This window comes from Cheilinus undulatus, linkage group 6, assembly GCF_018320785.1.
Source record: "Cheilinus undulatus linkage group 6, ASM1832078v1, whole genome shotgun sequence".
Classification (NCBI taxonomy): domain Eukaryota; kingdom Metazoa; phylum Chordata; class Actinopteri; order Labriformes; family Labridae; genus Cheilinus; species Cheilinus undulatus.
Genome location: NC_054870.1, coordinates 362,534 through 384,010, shown reverse-complemented (window position 1 = coordinate 384,010; position 21,477 = coordinate 362,534). Strand labels below are relative to the sequence as shown.

Genomic DNA, 21,477 nt, shown 5'->3' with positions numbered 1-21,477 from the left:
GTGCTAATAAAGCTAGCAAACAGCAGAGTAACAGTCAGTCAGATGAGGGTTGATGAGTTAAACCTTTGGCAGATTACTTTAGACCCACACCAAGGCCGTAGTGTAAAGATATAAATCGAGTTTTCTTATAGAAACCACATTTACCTCCAGCCTGCAGCTCTCTAGTTTCTTCCCCAGCACTAGGCCGTGCTGCTGACCGAGCACAGATAGAGTTTGCATGTGGAGAACACTTAAAATGATGCTGCATGATTATGATGCGTTTCCCCTCTTTCCAGATTCTGAAGATCCTGGTGCAAGCCTGCGTTGAAAGCATGACGGACAGGAACGGCACCCCGGCAGGAAACCTCCGGCCCAAACTGAAGGAGCTCCTGGGCCGCGTCAGCTCCCGCCACAGCACCGACTCTGAGGTGTGGAGGCAGTACGCTCTTCTGTACGGTGACGGCCACAGCCTTGACCCAGAGGACAACGAAAAGGTCGGTGCCATTATTAACATGAAACCCTCCCATGAACCTATGCATCAGCGACACGAGGCCGGTCTCCTCACTTAATATTCAGGCCAGCTGGCTTAAAGCATGTTTATCTGCTTTACTGTTGAGGTCACACGTGTAGATCAAGGACTTTAGTGTGTTCAATGAAAACTTTGCCTGCTTTTGCTTGTACTGGCGCCACTCTCACCGACACTGCTGACATTGTCCAAGTCAAGGCTCAGATCTGTTGGCAGCAGGTCTGAGTCCGGCTCCTCATGGTGGAGAGCAGCTTCACTGGCTGACAGGCTCATGGCCTTCAGCAGACTTGTCCTCCCTCCATGCATCTTGAAGTTGGTGAAGGTGTGCCGCAAACGCCTACGTTAAGTCAATAAAGGTTTGAATAAAAAAATATCAAAACGGCTGAAATACGTTGATATTCAGGGAAAGAAAGTCTCCATTATACAATAGAACCTGCAGAACTAACTGTAAAAGTCTGAGTTCATCTGTAAACAAGCTCTTTTCTAGTATTTCTACACTGTAAAACTAAATTAGTTGGGCTTACTTAAAAAAAATGGAAACTTGTTGTAAACTACACTTTTGTGAGTTAAAACAACTTGTTTATTTTAAGTGTGCAGTACTTGTTCTACATGAACTATTTAGGTATTCACTGCTAGTTTAAAATCAAATATTTTAAATGCTCAAACCTGAGATTCAAATGTTGATTTGAATTTGCAGGACCAAGGCTAAATCATCTACTTTGAGTGTTAGTTAGTTAGTTAGTTCATAGCACTCAAAATATCATAATCAGCTGATGACCTTGTGTGTCAGATAGTACTCTGTGTGAAAGATTTTTAAGGTCTACTTCGCCTAAGGTGGACTAACATGTGCCTCCATTAACAACAATGGCTGTAAGTGGCCCACTGAACCAGTCGTTCATATTTCATTAATGTCAGGGAGCACATCCAACACAGCCATCCAACATTAACATCCAACATTTATAGACATTAACAACATTATCATCCAACATTCATAGACATTGACAACATTAACATCCAGTATTCATAGACATTAACAACATTAACATCCAACATTCATAGACATTATTATCATTAACATCCAACATTCATTAACATTAACAACATTAACATCCAACATTCATAGACATTATTATCATTAACATCCAACATTCATAGACATTATTATCATTAACATCCAACATTCATAGACATTATTATCATTAACATCCAACATTCATTAATATTAACAACATTAACATCCAACATTCATAGACATTATTATCATTAACGTCCAACATTCATAGACATTATTATCATTAACATCCAACATTCATAGACATTAACAACATTATCATCCAACATTCATTAACATTAACAACATTAACATCCAACATTCATAGACATTATTATCATTAACATCCAACATTCATAGACATTATTATCATTAACATCCAACATTCATAGACATTAACAACATTAACATCCAACATTCATAGACATTATTATCATTAACATCCAACATTCATAGACATTATTATCATTAACATCCAACATTCATAGACATTAACAACATTATCATCCAACATTCATAGACATTATTATCATTAACATCCAACATTCATTAACATTAACAACATTAACATCCAACATTCATAGACATTGACAACATTAACATCCAACTTTCATAGTCATTGACAACATTAACATCCAACATTCATAGACATTGACAACATTAACATCCAACATTCATAGACATTAACAACATTAACATCCAACATTCATAGACATTGACAACATTAACATCCAACATTCATAGACATTGACAACATTAACATCCAACATTCATAGACATTAACAACATTAACATCCAACATTCATAGACATTAACAACATTAACATCCAACATTCATAGACATTAACAACATTAACATCCAACATTCATAGACATTAACAACATTAACATCCAACATTCATAGACATTGACAACATTAACATCCAACATTCATAGACATTAACAACATTAACATCCAACATTCATAGACATTATTATCATTAACATCCAACATTCATAGACATTAACAACATTAACATCCAACATTCATAGACATTAACAACATTAACATCCATCATTCATAGACATTAACAACATTAACATCCAACATTCATAGACATTGACAACATTAACATCCAACATTCATAGACATTGACAACATTAACATCCAACATTCATAGACATTAACAACATTAACATCCAACATTCATAGACATTAACAACATTAACATCCAACATTCATAGACATTAACAACATTAACATCCATCATTCATAGACATTAACAACATTAACATCCAACATTCATAGACATTGACAACATTAACATCCAACATTCATAGACATCAGTAACATTAACATCCAACATTCATAGACATTATTATCATTAACATCCAACATTCATAGACATTAACAACATTATCATCCAACATTCATAGACATTATTATCATTAACATCCAACATTCATAGACATTGACAACATTAACATCCAACATTCATAGACATTAACAACATTAACATCCAACATTTATAGACATTAATAACATTAACATCCAACATTCATAGACATTAACATTAACATCCAACATTCATAGACATTAGTAACATGTACATCCAACATTCATAGACATGGACAACATTAACATCCAACATTCATAGACATTAACAACATTAACATCCAACATTCATAGACATTGACAACATTAACATCCAACATTCATAGACATTGACAACATTAACATCCAACATTCATAGACATTAACAACATTAACATCCAACATTCATAGACATTGACAACATTAACATCCAACATTCATAGACATTAACAACATTAACATCCAACATTCATAGACATTAACAACATTAACATCCATCATTCATAGACATTAACAACATTAACATCCAACATTCATAGACATTGACAACATTAACATCCAACATTCATAGACATCAGTAACATTAACATCCAACATTCATAGACATTATTATCATTAACATCCAACATTCATAGACATTAACAACATTATCATCCAACATTCATAGACATTATTATCATTAACATCCAACATTCATAGACATTGACAACATTAACATCCAACATTCATAGACATTAACAACATTAACATCCAACATTTATAGACATTAATAACATTAACATCCAACATTCATAGACATTAACATTAACATCCAACATTCATAGACATTAACAACATTAACATCCAACATTCATAGACATTGACAACATTAACATCCAACATTCATAGACATTAACAACATTAACATCCAACATTCATAGACATTAACAACATTAACATCCAACATTCATAGACATTGACAACATTACCATCCAACATTCATAGACATTGACAACATTACCATCCAACATTCATAGACATTAACAACATTAACATCCAACATTCATAGACATTAACAACATTAACATCCAACATTCATAGACATTGACAACATTAACATCCAACATTCATAGACATTTACAACATTAACATCCAACATTCATAGACATTATCATTAACATCCAACATTCATAGACATTAACAACATTAACATCCAACATTCATAGACATTGACAACATTAACATCCAACATTCATAGACATTATTATCATTAACATCCAACATTCATAGACATTGACAACATTAACAATCAACATTCATAGACATTGACAACATTAACATCCAACGTTCATAGACATTGACAACATTAACATCCAACATTCATAGACATTGACAACATTAACATCCAACATTCATAGACATTGACAACATTAACATCCAACATTCATAGACATTGACAACATTAACATCCAACATTCATAGACATTAACAACATTAACATCCAACATTCATAGACATTGACAACATTAACATCCAACATTCATAGACATTGACAACATTAACATCCAACATTCATAGACATTAACAACATTTACATCCAACATTCATAGTCATTAACAACATTAACATCCATCATTCATAGACATTAACAACATTACCATCCAACATTCATAGACATTAACAACATTAACATCCAACATTCATAGACATTGACAACATTAACATCCAACATTCATAGACATTGACAACATTAACATCCAACATTCATAGACATTAACAACATTAACATCCAACATTCATAGACATTAACAACATTAACATCCAACATTCATAGACATTAGTAACATGAACATCCAACATTCATAGACATTAATAACATTAACATCCAACATTAATAGTCATTAACAACATTAACATCCAACATTCATAGACATTAACAACATTAACATCCAACATTTATAGACATTAATAACATTAACATCCAACATTCATAGACATTAACATTAACATCCAACATTCATAGACATTAGTAACATGTACATCCAACATTCATAGACATGGACAACATTAACATCCAACATTCATAGACATTAACAACATTAACATCCAACATTCATAGACATTAACAACATTAACATCCAACATTCATAGACATTGACAACATTAACATCCAACATTCATAGACATTGACAACATTAACATCCAACATTCATAGACATTGACAACATTAACATCCAACATTCATAGACATTGACAACATTAACATCCAACATTCATAGACATTGACAACATTAACATCCAACATTCATAGACATTATCATTAACATCCAACATTCATAGACATTAACAACATTAACATCCAACATTCATAGACATTGACAACATTAACTTCCAACATTCATAGACATTGACAACATTAACATCCAACATTTATAGACATTGACAACATTAACATCCAACATTCATAGACATTGACAACATTAACATCCAGTATTCATAGACATTAACAACATTAACATCCAACATTCATAGACATTATTATCATTAACATCCAAAATTCATTAACATTAACAACATTAACATCCAACATTCATAGACATTATTATCATTAACATCCAACATTCATAGACATTATTATCATTAACATCCAACATTCATTAATATTAACAACATTAACATCCAACATTCATAGACATTATTATCATTAACGTCCAACATTCATAGACATTATTATCATTAACATCCAACATTCATAGACATTAACAACATTAACATCCAACATTCATAGACATTAACAACATTAACATCCAACATTCATAGACATTAACAACATTAACATCCAACATTCATAGACATTGACAACATTAACATCCAACATTCATAGACATTAACAACATTAACATCCAACATTCATAGACATTAACAACATTAACATCCAACATTCATAGACATTATTATCATTAACATCCAACATTCATAGACATTAACAACATTAACATCCAACATTCATAGACATTGACAACATTAACATCCAACATTCATAGACATTGACAACATTAACATCCAACATTCATAGACATTAACAACATTAACATCCAACATTCATAGACATTAGTAACATGAACATCCAACATTCATAGACATTAACAACATTAACATCCAACATTCATAGACATTAACAACATTAACATCCAACATTCATAGACATTAACAACGTTAACATCCAACATTCATAGACATTAACGTGAACATCCAATATTCATAGACATTAACAACATTAACATCCAACATTCATAGACATTGACAACATTAACTTCCAACATTCATAGACATTGACAACATTAACATCCAACATTCATAGACATTGACAACATTAACATCCAACATTCATAGACATTGACAACATTAACATCCAGTATTCATAGACATTAACAACATTAACATCCAACATTCATAGACATTATTATCATTAACATCCAACATTCATTAACATTAACAACATTAACATCCAACATTCATAGACATTATTATCATTAACATCCAACATTCATAGACATTATTATCATTAACATCCAACATTCATTAATATTAACAACATTAACATCCAACATTCATAGACATTATTATCATTAACGTCCAACATTCATAGACATTATTATCATTAACATCCAACATTCATAGACATTAACAACATTATCATCCAACATTCATTAACATTAACAACATTAACATCCAACATTCATAGACATTAATAACATTAACATCCAACATTCATAGACATTATTATCATTAACATCCAACATTCATAGACATTAACAACATTTACATCCAACATTCATAGTCATTAACAACATTAACATCCAACATTCATAGACATTATTATCATTAACATCCAACATTCATAGACATTAACAACATTAACATCCAACATTCATAGACATTGACAACATTAACATCCAACATTCATAGACATTGACAACATTAACATCCAACATTCATAGACATTAACAACATTAACATCCAACATTCATAGACATTAACAACATTAACATCCAACATTCATAGACATTAACAACATTAACATCCAACATTCATAGACATTAACAACATTAACATCCAACATTCATAGACATTATTATCATTAACATCCAACATTCATAGACATTAACAACATTAACATCCAACATTCATAGACATTAACAACATTAACATCCAACATTCATAGACATTAACAACATTAACATCCAACATTCATAGACATTGACAACATTAACATCCAACATTCATAGTCATTAACAACATTAACATCCAACATTCATAGACATTAACAACATTAACATCCAACATTCATAGACATTAACAACATTAACATCCAACTTTCATAGACATTGACAACATTAACATCCAACATTCATAGACATTAACAACATTAACATCCAACATTCATAGACATTAGTAACATTAACATCCAACATTCATAGACATTAACGTGAACATCCAACATTCATAGACATTAACAACATTAACATCCAACATTCATAGACATTAACGTGAACATCCAACATTCATAGACATTGACAACATTAACATCCAACATTCATAGACATTGACAACATTAACATCCAACATTCATAGACATTAACAACATTAACATCCAACATTCATAGACATTGACAACATTAACATCCAACATTCATAGACATTGACATTATTAACATCCAACATTCATAGACATTAACAACATTTACATCCAACATTCATAGACATTAACAACATTAACATCCAACATTCATTGACATTAACAACATTAACATCCAACATTCATAGACATTAACAACATTAACATCCAACATTCATAGACATTGACAACATTAACATCCAACATTCATAGACATTGACAACATTAACATCCAACATTCATAGACATTGACAACATTAACATCCAACATTCATAGACATTAACAACATTAACATCCAACATTCATAGACATTAACAACATTAACATCCAACATTCATAGACATTAACAACATTAACATCCAACATTCATAGACATTAACAACATTAACATCCAACATTCATAGACTTTAACAACATTAACATCCAACATTCATAGACATTAACAACATTACCATCCAACATTCATAGACATTAATAACATTAACATCCAACATTCATAGACATTGACAACATTAACATCCAACATTCATAGACATTAATAACATTAACATCCAACACTCATAGACATTAACAACATTAACATCCAACATTCATTGACATTAACAACATTAACATCCAACATTCATAGACATTAACAACATTAACATCCAACATTCATAGACATTAACAACATTAACATCCAACATTCATAGACATTAGTAACATGAACATCCAACATTCATAGACATTAACAACATTAACATCCAACATTCATAGACATTAGTAACATGAACATCCAACATTCATAGACATTAACAACGTTAACATCCAACATTCATAGACATTAACGTGAACATCCAATATTCATAGACATTAACAACATTAACATCCAACATTCATAGACATTAACGTGAACATCCAACATTCATAGACATTAACAACATTAACATCCAACATTTATAGACATTAACAACATTAACATCCAACATTCATAGACATTAGTAACATTAACATCCAACATTCATAGGCATTAACAACATTAACATCCAACATTCATAGACATTGACAACATTAACATCCAACATTCATAGACATTAACAACATTAACATCCAACATTCATAGACATTAACAACATTAACATCCAACGTTCATAGACATTAACAACATTAACATCCAACATTCATAGACATTAACAACATTAACATCCAACATTCATAGACATTAACAACATTAACATCCAACATTCATAGACATTAACAACATTACCATCCAACATTCATAGACATTAATAACATTAACATCCAACATTCATAGACATTGACAACATTAACATCCAACATTCATAGACATTAATAACATTAACATCCAACACTCATAGACATTAACAACATTAACATCCAACATTCATTGACATTAACAACATTAACATCCAACATTCATAGACATTAACAACATTAACATCCAACATTCATAGACATTAACAACATTAACATCCAACATTCATAGACATTAACAACATTAACATCCAACATTCATAGACATTGACAACATTAACATTCAACATTCATAGACATTGACAACATTAACATCCAACATTCATAGACATTATTATCATTAACATCCAACATTCATAGACATTGACAACATTAACATCCAACATTCATAGACATTATTATCATTAACATCCAACATTCATAGACATTAACAACATTAACATCCAACATTCATAGACATTGACAACATTAACATCCAACATTCATAGTCATTAACAACATTAACATCCAACATTCATAGACATTAACAACATTAACATCCAACATTCATAGACATTAACAACATTAACATCCAACTTTCATAGACATTGACAACATTAACATCCAACATTCATAGACATTGACAACATTAACATCCAACATTCATAGACATTAACAACATTAACATCCAACATTCATAGACATAGTAACATTAACATCCAACATTCATAGACATTAACAACATTAACATCCAACATTCATAGACATTAGTAACATTAACATCCAACATTCATAGACATTAACGTGAACATCCAACATTCATAGACATTAACAACATTAACATCCAACATTCATAGACATTAACGTGAACATCCAACATTCATAGACATTGACAACATTAACATCCAACATTCATAGACATTAACAACATTAACATCCAACATTCATAGACATTGACAACATTAACATCCAACATTCATAGACATTAACAACATTAACATCCAACATTCATAGACATTAGTAACATTAACATCCAACATTCATAGACATTAATAACATTAACATCCAACACTCATAGACATTAACAACATTAACATCCAACATTCATAGACATTAACAACATTAACATCCAACATTCATAGACATTAACAACAATAACATCCAACATTCATAGACATTAGTAACATTAACATCCAACATTCATAGACATTGACAACATTAACATCTAACATTCATAGACATTATTATCATTAACATCCAACATTCATAGACATTAACAACATTAACATCCAACATTCATAGACATTAACAACATTAACATCCAACATTCATAGACATTAACAACATTAACATCCAACATTCATAGACATTGACAACATTATCATCCAACATTCATAGACATTGACAACATTAACATCCAACATTCATAGACATTAACAATATTAACATCCAACATTCATAGACATTAATAACATTAACATCCAACATTAATAGACATTAACATTAACATCCAACATTCATAGACATTAACAACATTAACATCCAACATTCATAGACATTAGTAACATTAACATCTAACATTCATAGACATTAACAACATTAACATCCAACATTCATAGACATTAGTAACATTAACATCCAACATTCATAGACATTAACGTGAACATCCAACATTCATAGTCATTAACAACATTAACATCCATCATTCATAGACATTAACAACATTACCATCCAACATTCATAGACATTAACGTGAACATCCAACATTCATAGACATTTACAACATTAACATCCAACATTCATAGACATTAACAACATTAACATCCAACATTCATAGACATTAACAACATTAACATCCAACATTCATAGACATTAATAACATTAACATCCAACATTCATAGACATTAATAACATTAACATCCAACATTCATAGACATTAATAACATTAACATCCAACATTCATAGACATTAATAACATTAACATCCAACATTCATAGACATTAACAACATTAACATCCAACATTCATAGACATTAATAACATTAACATCCAACATTCATAGACATTGACAACATTAACATCCAACATTCATAGACATTAACAACATTAACATCCAACATTCATAGACATTAATAACATTAACATCCAACATTCATAGACATTGACAACATTAACATCCAACATTCATAGACATTGACAACATTAACATCCAACATTCATAGACATTAACAACATGAACATCCATTAACAGAATGAAATTAGTTCTATCAGCTCATAAAAACAGAGCTGAAATTGATGTTTTTGATTTTAAGTAAAAGAAACAACACAAAACAAAGGAAAAAAAAAAACCTGTGCCCTTGAGCTGCTATGGTCATGAAGCACACGTAACGTGTTTATAATAAGTATTTAGAACAGGTTACAAAAAACGGACTTATTTCAACTCAATGTTTCTGAGTAAATTGATGTTGTGTTTTACAGTGTAGTGTTCTCTAAATGACCATCTCACTCCAGTCATTCAACAGGGGGCGCTACATTACCAGAACAATAATAGACTTTGGCTGCATCTTAAATATGATGAATATTCCAGATTTGACAGCGTTTGCACAGATTAAACTGATGTGATGACGTGAAAAGTCACGAGCATGCTGGGTATTTTTAGTCAGCTGACCAGGCAAAACTGGAGCAGGTAGGTAAAGTGGATTGTGGGTATATTTGACCTCTGTCTCTGGTTTCTTGACCAATGATGATTTTATGTTGTGATTTTCAGGCCCATCAGTTCTTGTCTAAAGCTCATCGCTGTGAGGTCCAGACCGGAGGCTGGGACAAAGACCCGGCTCTGTTTAAGGAGGTGATCAGAAGAGCCGTCTCTATGGGTGAAGGTGAGGGACACTAACACAGAAACCCTGCTGTTATCTCACTGCATGGAACCCAAGAATCTCTTTTTTCCAGACGATTCACCGGCCACAGGCTCCTTTTCTGACTGGATCAAGGGCTTTTCAGTTTGCTCTGATTCCAGCTGTGCTTGTTCCATTTTTACTGATCCATGGATTCATGCCTTAACATCAGGATCAGTTACTGACTTTGGATCAGTTTATCTGCACAGCCATGATAACTGTTTATCATAATTCTCTGTTTAGTGTTACTCATGTCTGGATTCCAACAGTTTGTCTCTTCAGTGCTGGTAAAGGTCTTCCTCCATGGCTCTGTGTCAGTCATGGCCGGTCCTTTCTTGGCCCTCGCTCATGTCTGCAGAGCTGAATCTCCTGGTGGTAGTGGCTTTGAGACCAGCATCCCCGTGGAACAGTATCACTGAGTCAGAGACTCAACCTCTCACTCATCTCTGTACTTCAGTGTATTGTTGGAGGAGTGTAGATGCCCTGGTCCGTGGTACTGCAGCAGTGTATGTGAGAAGAAGAAAAGTCTCTTTTTAAGCGTCACCTATCCTAAGCTTTCCCTCCAGCAGCCATGGTAGAGAAGAGACCAAAGCTCCCTGTGAAATCACAGAAACAAGGCCACTTTCTCTCCTTCTACCCTTGGCTGTGTGACCTTCCTCTAACCAAACCAATCAGCCCACGTTTCCCGAGGGGCGGAGGCGATGAAAGGATGGAGGGCGGAGTGGGAGAGATGTGTTTCTGGTTCCAGTTTAGTTGTTAATCTGCACACTCCCCAGATGTTTTTGTTACAAGGAGACACACGGTGCTGAATTAAACATCAGAGGAGCTCGCAGAGAGAGTGGCAGCCAGGCCTGCTGGAGCCTGATGGTCCTTTACTAGGACTGGCTTCAAAATTTGATTCTCCCATTCAGATCAGTTCTTTTTAAAATATTCCGATATCGATCCATAAAATCCAAAGATCAATCTTTCAGTAGATGCCTTTTCCTTCTTCTGTCGGCTCCTCCCGCTGCCAGTCTCAGACTGACGTCACTCATGCAGCTGGAAAGTTGACTGCATTTTAGATTTAAACACTAGAGGCAGAGTCAAACTGGACAAAAGAGGTCAACATATCCAGGATGAGCCGCATGGAGGTAAAATAGTGATGTAAATACTTCTAGTCTAGGGTCAAGTTTTAATGCAAACCCTGAATTTTTAATAATGTGCCTAGTTGGAACATTCTTTGTACTATTTCCAACTAAATTCCTCTTTGAATCTCTTAAATGTAGAAGCAACGTAGGACTTTTTTACTCAAATATCCCTACATGAATCAATATCAAATGGAATTGGGATTTGAATCGATTCAGGCATCAGTGGCGATACCCGGCCCTATCTTTGACCTCCATCCGCCTCCTCTAATGCTGTCTGTGTGAGAGAGGCTCATTTTCATTGAGCACACCTCCTGACGACTCCTGCTGACTCTCAGACAGTCATCAAGGTTTCATGTGAACAGCAATACTCCTCATTTTACATGTCGAACAGATTCAGAACAGCACCAGAATCTTAACTGCTCTGCTAAGGCTGAGAAGTTACACCAGCGGCTGAAACGCTGGGGAAGGAAGTTTCCATGCAGATGGGGGGGGGCAACTTCTGTATAGAGAGATGACCAAAAGGCCACGCTTGAGCTGTTTACAACCACGCCAGCGATCAGAGTGTGGAAATAAAAGCTTGAGCTGCTTTTGTATCCTGACAGTAGTGAAATATTCTTGCAAAAAAGCCTAAACCGCTCACAGAGAACATCAGCAGTCATGGGATCAGAGCCTCCGTCCAAAGCCTAGGCGACAGTGTCCCATAACACTCACATATGGTCTGTGTCCACAAACTGGTCTGGTCTGGTTCAGTTCAGTTTGGTCCCAGTTTAGCACATTAAACTCAGATCGTCCTTGTATTTCCTCCAGCCTCGCTTGTTGTGATGGGAAATTCACTTTTTTCAGAGATCCAGATCAGTAGAGCGGGTTTCTCTTCATCTGGTTCCAGTTTTCTTTTTTTTATGTGGATTAAATAAGGACGAGGAAAGCAAACTGGCCCTCACATGGTGCTGTGGCTCACATTAAAGATCTGTTTCATAGCACAGGCTTGTTCAGGAATGGTGCATCTTTACTCAGTTGATCGCCCCACAAGGTTTATTCAGTTGATAGTACATCACCATTTCAGTTGAAGGTCACATATTTTACCTTTAAGACCAGTTTATATCGGTCTCAGAGGTCCCCAAAACATGCCTGTAAAGTTTATAGCTGTAAAAACACTCCAGTATTGATTTCTGCATGTCTAAAACTCCTCTATTTCAGCCCTGCTCAGAACCAGCTGTTTCTGTGTCTGTGGCTTTAAACGGTAATGAGCTGTCTGGCTCCACCCCTGACCACACCCCTATCAGGAAATGGATGCAGCACTCCTGATGTTACAGACACTTTTATCCAAAGTTTAGGACCTGACTGGGATTCAAACCATCAGTGTCCCAGACCGTAGTCAGCAGGGTAACCCACTGAGCTATCCAGCATCTCAGCTGAGGGGATCAGGAGAGGAGGGCGGGACTTTCCTCCAAGTGGGGGAGGGCCAACCAAACCTGGGGTGGGGCCAACTCCCCATGTGAGGTCACTAGGTGTAAAATCTGAGAACGGCTTGTTTCAGCACACATTTTCTGAGGGGGGGGGGGTTCTGGTACTTGAAGGGATTGTGGACAGGCCAGGGACACAGATTTGTGTTAGAAAAGCCTGAGCAGCTCTGTTCAGAGGATTTTTGATGTCGGAGGGGCTCAGCTGGCCTCCTAGCTCAGTACTGGACTCTGGTCCTCCTTCATCTGGATAGATGACACTAGACACACAAAGGTCTCCTGACTGAGTATCAGTGATACCCATGCTCTATGGCAGGAACATTTATTACCTGGCATTAGGCAGTATGGAGTGGGCCCACCAGATTTCTTCTCTCGGCCAGTAATTTCTAGTGTAGACTTTAAAGTTGGACTACATCAGCTCCTGCTGACACAAACACTGAAAACTTGCAGAGAATAGTCTGCAGGGTCATGAAGGTGAATGTAAAACCACTGTAGCATGTTCTAGAGCTTTAGAGCTGTGGAGGGCAGCACAAAAGAACATCAACGACGATTCTTCCTTGTTGGTAAACCAGCTGTGAGCCTCAGTTCTTAAACTCTGGTTAATTTCAGCTTCGTCAAACCCACAGCACTGGCTGATTAAACCCTGGACCAGCAGACTTGTTTATGTAAATGGTTTTATTCTGCTGTTTGTGTCCCCATCTCCTTCAGAATGGGCTAAAATTAATCTGAATGAAGGACCCTTAGAATAAAGCATCTTATTTTGGCAAGGTCCGCTGAGGACAGAGAGAAAATGAATTTCAGACAGAAAACATTCCATGACAAACCTTTAAACCAAAGAAACTGCTCACTCACGCCCACACAGTCAGTCCTCAGCTGTTAATAAATGACAGAGCACAATGACATGGATTATAAATCAATGACATCTGCAGCAAAAGCAATCAGCGCTTCTCTATTTGGAGCAAATTCAGTATGAAGATGTTGACACAAAACAATCCAAGCAGAGGAGATTCTCAGGATAACAGGAGAAAGAGCCACAGGTAGAGAGTCCACACAGGTGTGCCTCTAAAATATTAGATACCATGGAAAAGTTTGTTTATTCCTGTAATTTCATTTAGAAAATCACACTTAAATATGTTCTAGATTTATCACTAACAAAGTGAAACATTTCAAAGTTTTTTCGGTTTTGTCTTGAGGATTAAAGCTTACAGCTCACCAAGATCAAAATATGACTTCTCAAAATGTTAGAGCATTGTAGCCACAGGAGGTCCCTGCTAAAGACCAGGCTGTTCTCAGAGGCTGTATCAGAGATATTTAAGGAGGGTCAGCCACGGGAGGTCCCTGCTAAAGACCGGGCTGTTCTCAGAGGCTGTATAAGAGATATTTAAGGAGGGTCAGCCACGGGAGGTCCCTGCTAAAGACCGGGCTGTTCTCAGAGGCTGTATCAGAGATATTTAAGGAGGGTCAGCCACTGGAGGTCCCTGAGACCGGGCTGTTCTCAGAGGCTGTATCAGAGATATTTAAGGAGGGTCAGCCACGGGAGGTCCCTGCTAAAGACCGGGCTGTTCTCAGAGGCTGTATCAGAGATATTTAAGGAGGGTCAGCCACGGGAGGTCCCTGCTAAAGACCGGGCTGTTCTCAGAGGCTGTATCAGAGATATTTAAGGAGGGTCAGCCACGGGAGGTCCCTGCTAAAGACCGGGCTGTTCTCAGAGGCTGTATCAGAGATATTTAAGGAGGGTCAGCCACGGGAGGTCCCTGCTAAAGACCGGGCTGTTCTCAGAGGCTGTATCAGAGATATTTAAGGAGGGTCAGCCACGGGAGGTCCCTGCTAAAGACCGGGCTGTTCTCAGAGGCTGTATCAGAGATATTTAAGGAGGGTCAGCCACGGGAGGTCCCTGCTAAAGACCGGGCTGTTCTCAGAGGCTGTATCAGAGATATTTAAGGAGGGTCAGCCACAGGAGGTCCCTGCTAAAGACCGGGCTGTTCTCAGAGGCTGTATCAGAGATATTTAAGGAGGGTCAGCCACTGGAGGTCCCTGCTAAAGACCGGGCTGTTCTCAGAGGCTGTACCGGAGATATTTAAGGAGGGTCAGCCACAGGAGGTCCCTGCTAAAGACCGGGCTGTTCTCAGAGGCTGTATCAGAGATATTTAAGGAGGGTCAGCCACGGGAGGTCCCTGCTAAAGACCGGGCTGTTCTCAGAGGCTGTATCAGAGATATTTAAGGAGGGTCAGCCACGGGAGGTCCCTGCTAAAGACCGGGCTGTTCTCAGAGGCTGTATCAGAGATATTTAAGGAGGGTCAGCCACAGGAGGTCCCTGCTAAAGACCGGGCTGTTCTCAGAGGCTGTATCAGAGTAGATTCATGAAAGTTGACTGAAGGGAAAAGTGTGGTAAGAAAAGGAGACCAACAGGGATGAGCTCAGCCTTCAGAGGATTGTCGAATAAAGCAGATCTAAGAACTTAGGGGAGCTTCACAAGGACTGGATTGAGACTGGAGTCAGAGGTTAAAGATCCACCACACAGACAGGTCCAGGACATGGACTACAAGTGTGGTGGTCTTAGTGTAGAGCCAATCCTGAACCACAGACATCATCAGCAGGCTAAGGAGAAAAAGAACTGGACCGTTGTGGTCTCAGTGGTCCAAAAAGTTCTGTTTTCAGATTAAACTAAATGTCGTGTAAATCCAGGTCTCAGCGGTCTCCCAGGTGGTTTTAGAGTCCTTTATAAAGCTTTATGGAGATCCTGATTTCCTTTCCACCATCCCACAGAGAAGCCAGAACCACCAGGAACTGGTTTACTGACCATGGGGTTACTGGTCTGACCTGAACCCCACAGAGGATCTCTGGAAGATGAGAGACACCAGACTCAACAATCCAGACCAGTTTGAGAGAACCTGGGACCAGAGACTGATGAGCTCCATGACACGAGCAGAGGTGCAGGAATTCATGAGAAAGGAGCTCAGACCAAGCACTGAGAGATCCATTTTCAGGAGAGCAACATTTATGTGTCACATGTTCTTATCTAACTGGTGTTTTGTAATGTGTTATATTTTTATTTATTTATTTTTAATTTAAAGATGAACTTTTTCATGGTATTTAAATTCTTGAGATGCACCTGTATTGGTTTTGTAAGAGCTGTAACCAAGGAGGGTGGGGCTTGACATCAGACTCTCTGATTGGTGGGATAGCAGACCAATCAGAGGGCAGTTATTCATTTTATCTCAGAGCATGTGAGCTCTCTGATTGAAAGTTTGCAGAAATTTAGTTTGAAAGGTTTCTGTCTCATGTGTTTGAGTGGTTATTTTTGGATCTTATATAACATTTCTTTAATTCTCAGTGACTACATAAGCACTGTTAAAGATGCTTGATGAAAGATAAATTTGGCCTTCAAGCATTTCTTTGTAGTCCTTACATCTGTTTCACAGCTGCCAGCTCAGAGGCGACTGTAGCCGCTCCAAAAATATTTCTGCTTTTATTAATCACAAAGACTAAAACTAAAGAAAAGGTGTCGGTGTGAAAGAGTGGGAATGCACAGAGATAAATGTGTCAGTATTGTACCTTCAGCTCCACTGAAACACCTAACACCTGTGACAGCACTCAAAGACAAGAAAGCAAAGCACAGATAGAGCAGGAGTGTCTTCATTAATCACCAGTTTGACCTTTACAGCCACAGCCAACGCAGAGACGGCTGCACAGGCCGAGCAGGAACAAGGAGACGGGCAGTTCTCCTCTCACGTTGGAGCGGATGGCTGGTTCCAAATGGCGCTTCTTCTCTGGTATTTTAGACACGGGACCACTCTGGTGCAGGGACGTCTGCCAGTGCTGAAGGATGTCCAAAACCACAACCTACCCAATCCGCCAGGAGCCTCAGGCAGACTTTTTCAGACTGCTAGAAATCCATTTTAGTAACCATTTCAGGACCACAATCCTGGACAAATGCTCCGTCTGAACTGTAATGCAGCTGCCTGCCCCTTGGAGCCGTTGTATCACCAGTTAATGACTGCTGCCAGGCTATCTTAGTGATGACCTGGTGGCACCGATAGTATCCCGTAGACACAGCAGAGTTTAGTGCTAATTTGATCTAGAAAATGGGGATAGTTGCATGCAGGCAGGTTCAGGATGTACTGACATACAGCCAAAGTGCTGAATGACGCTGTTCTTTACATTTCTCTACATCCCTACCAACTGCCACGCCAGATAAAGTTCTCAGTTTTGACTTTTTATAGGTGCTTTTTTGACTTCAGATTAGTGGACTAGAGTGATCAGATGTGAAATTATTCACCAAGGAACATCAGTAGTTAACTAATCTATTTCTGTTTTTCTGACTAACTGGACTTTCTTTCTAGGTGACTGTCAGAGATGCTCCATTTTGGTTTAGGTCTTTAATTTCATGACAAAGCTGACGTGCTTTGAGCATGCTCCCCCTCGGAAGAACTGAAGGATGTTTTTTCCATCAGTGATAAAATGAAACCCACCAGATCCTGTCAGAGGATTGATGAGCTAAAACTGGTATACATGATGTAATCAGCATCATCTTTCAGTTGAATGCCTTCTCTGAATCTCTCTCTCAGTGACCATCAGCTGCAGTCAGAAGAAGACGAATCCTAAAGAAGCTCTGCAGATGCTCTCCTCCTCCCGCCTCAGCCTCAGGAGTCTGGCCACTAAAGCTAAGGTACAGTCCACCAATGACAGCCCACTGCTGGCTCTTTAGGCCCCTCCCCCTCTCCATGACATCACTGCTTTCCATGACTCATGGCTGATGTTAGAGCAGAGGGTGTCAGGACGTTTCTGGGTTTTATTGCTCTTTTCTTGCGTCCTGAGTCTGAACAGAGCTGCTTCAGTTTCTCTGAGGAAATGTCAACAACAAATTTAACAGAAACTGTTAAACGGATGTGACCACTCCTGGAAATGTACATTTACAGTAAATATTAGAGACAGAGCATTCATAGGTGTCAGCTCCTCTGATAAAGTTGTACCATCTGTTTAAATGCTTTAATGGCTACAGGAGGTCAGCACGGTCAGTCTGAAAACTGTCAGCCAGAAAAACTCTGAGTATGAAGTGATGGGCGGACAGAGAAGTACAGAAACAAACAGCAGGAGTTATTAGCGATGGCTCTGACCGCCTCAGCTTGCTCTGCATTTGCACAGTTCAGTGGTGGAGCACATTTGAAAGATTTACCTGGAAATGCACATGGCTGATATCAGCCGGTTCAGTGGTTGGTCTACTTGTCTACTTAGCTGTGTAGTGCACTGAGATCTCCTACAGGGGGCAGTGTAGCCTGATAAAAGTCATCCTTTAGTTAACAACAGTGGGCAGTGGACTAATGCTGACTTTATGAAATTCTAGCTCTGCATAGCAGACTCCAGGTCTGCCATCAGGTAAATCCATCTTAAAAAGGTCTGATCCACAATGTGGTGGCAGTTTGCTTGTATTGTGTCTGAATGTGGAGATGAACTGTCGGTGTCTCTCTTCTTAGCTGCACCCCAAAATCCTCAACAATGATTGGCTGTTAGCTTTATTAGGCTTTAATGTAGAGCTGTATTTTAGGCTGTTTTGGTTTTGTTTTTCAAGTGCATTCACTTACTAACATATATTTTAGTTACATGTTGGTTTTGGAGCTGTAACAAACATTTCATATATTTTCTGCTACAGGTTTTTTTTTCTGTGCTACAAGATTGACAACCTAACACCAGTGCTATGGGCAAAAAAAGTTCACATACAGCCCTGCATATATATGTATAGCCATGATACAAGGGCAGCAGAATATTCCTGTCTGAACTGATATAATGCTCTTTGACTGGTCGATGTAGCTAACGCTGAATCATCTTGGTCTCGAACCTTAATGAGTTAGATTCCCCGCTCTAAAGAATTAACCGTAGGTGATTAAAAGCTTTATTTCTTTTTTTTGTTGGGTCTTTCTTTCATGAGAATGAGCTGATAGATATTGGCTTACAATCAGTCAAGGCATGTTTACAAGGAGGAAAGTTCTGGACTTTCTCATGTCTTGTGCTGTAAGTAAAGTCTCAGACAGTTTGCTTTAGATGTGTTTGACTGAAATGGTAATAATCTAAAGCTTGAATGCATAACTCTGTTTCCATGTTTCTTCTGTTCCAGCAAATGCACACTGATGTGGCCACGGGTCAGGTTCACGCTGAGCTGCAGGACGGTGTCGCTGCTCTGGAACAACTCATCACAGAGCTGCAGGAGCTGAGTGGGAAGCTGCGTGACCAATCACAGTGACCGACCTCCTGAGGAAGATCAGAAGCAGGGCCTCTGAAACTCCAGGACGCTCAGTCATAGAGAAGAATCAGGGACAGGACTAGAGACTGTAGAGCTGCAGACTTCAGCCTCATGCATGGTTAAATCAAGTCTTACATGTCCTGATAGAGAATAATCTGTAGCTCTGGAAGCCAAAGGACTGTAATTTCATATGCCTGTATCATCTAATCAGAATGGAAACCATGGCTTTAATAGTAAAACCTTTACAATATAATGTCTCTTTTCTTCATGTGGAGCTCTGGATCAGAAAACAACCTTCATTTTTATTAAAGGCCATTTTTACTAACTAATAGAAATGTTGGTTTGAGTTTGGTGTTTTTTTCTGTGCTTGTATTGGAGTGTTAAAGTCTGTATGGACTTTACGGTCCAGTCAGGTCTGAATTTCATATTTCCCTCTGTCAGGGACCAAGCAGTAAGGCATATGAGACACAGGAGTACTTTTAGAGAAAATGTGGGCTTTTATTTTACCCAAACAAAGGAAAACCAAATTTACAAACCAACTCATTAGAACAAGGCCTATCAAAGAGGTCAACTTCATATAACTTTAAGTAAACAAGACAAAATTAAGGTGTGAACTGAAATAAACAGACCTAACACAATGAGACAAAGGGAGTGAATTTATAGGTTTGGCCAAACCAAATGAAACACAAGAGGGGTAGACAAAACTAAACTAAATGCAAAGCAAAACTAACTAAACCCAAATCCCCCCATGACATCATGGCTCTTGGTCTGCTCCAAAGAGGTGGCTTCAGCATAAAAGTCCTCTCTGCCCTTGGCCACACCTTTTGTCTTAACCAGGAAGTTCCCTCCCCCACCATCCAGGTAACCCAAAAGAAACAAGGATTAGAACAAAAGAAACATGCGCAACCTACATCACCCAAACTGTGTGCACTAATTTAAACAGTCTAAGATTAAACAC

At 37.3% G+C, this 21,477-nt stretch overlaps 1 protein-coding gene across 1 annotated transcript; it reads left to right on the top strand.

Annotated features, from left to right (window-relative positions):
- Positions 1–279: 279 nt before the first annotated feature.
- On the top strand, positions 280–20,769 carry LOC121510618 (tetratricopeptide repeat protein 27-like). The gene is made up of 4 exons (XM_041788749.1): positions 280–473; positions 11,568–11,679; positions 18,850–18,950; positions 20,394–20,769. Exons 1-4 carry the CDS (start codon positions 312–314, stop codon positions 20,517–20,519), a joined length of 501 nt encoding a protein of 166 aa, XP_041644683.1. The 5' UTR covers positions 280–311; the 3' UTR covers positions 20,520–20,769.
- The last annotated feature ends 708 nt before the right edge of the window (positions 20,770–21,477 follow it).

What these genes read in the sequence shown, in the direction of transcription:
- LOC121510618 (XM_041788749.1), top strand. Translation starts at nt 312, where the DNA reads ATGACGGACAGGAACGGCACCCCGGCAGGAAACCTCCGGCCCAAACTG. An exon ending in ACCCAGAGGACAACGAAAAG is followed by an intron (nt 474 to 11,567) that starts GTCGGTGCCATT and finishes TGTGATTTTCAG; the next exon opens with GCCCATCAGTTCTTGTCTAA. An exon ending in AGCCGTCTCTATGGGTGAAG is followed by an intron (nt 11,680 to 18,849) that starts GTGAGGGACACT and finishes TCTCTCTCTCAG; the next exon opens with TGACCATCAGCTGCAGTCAG.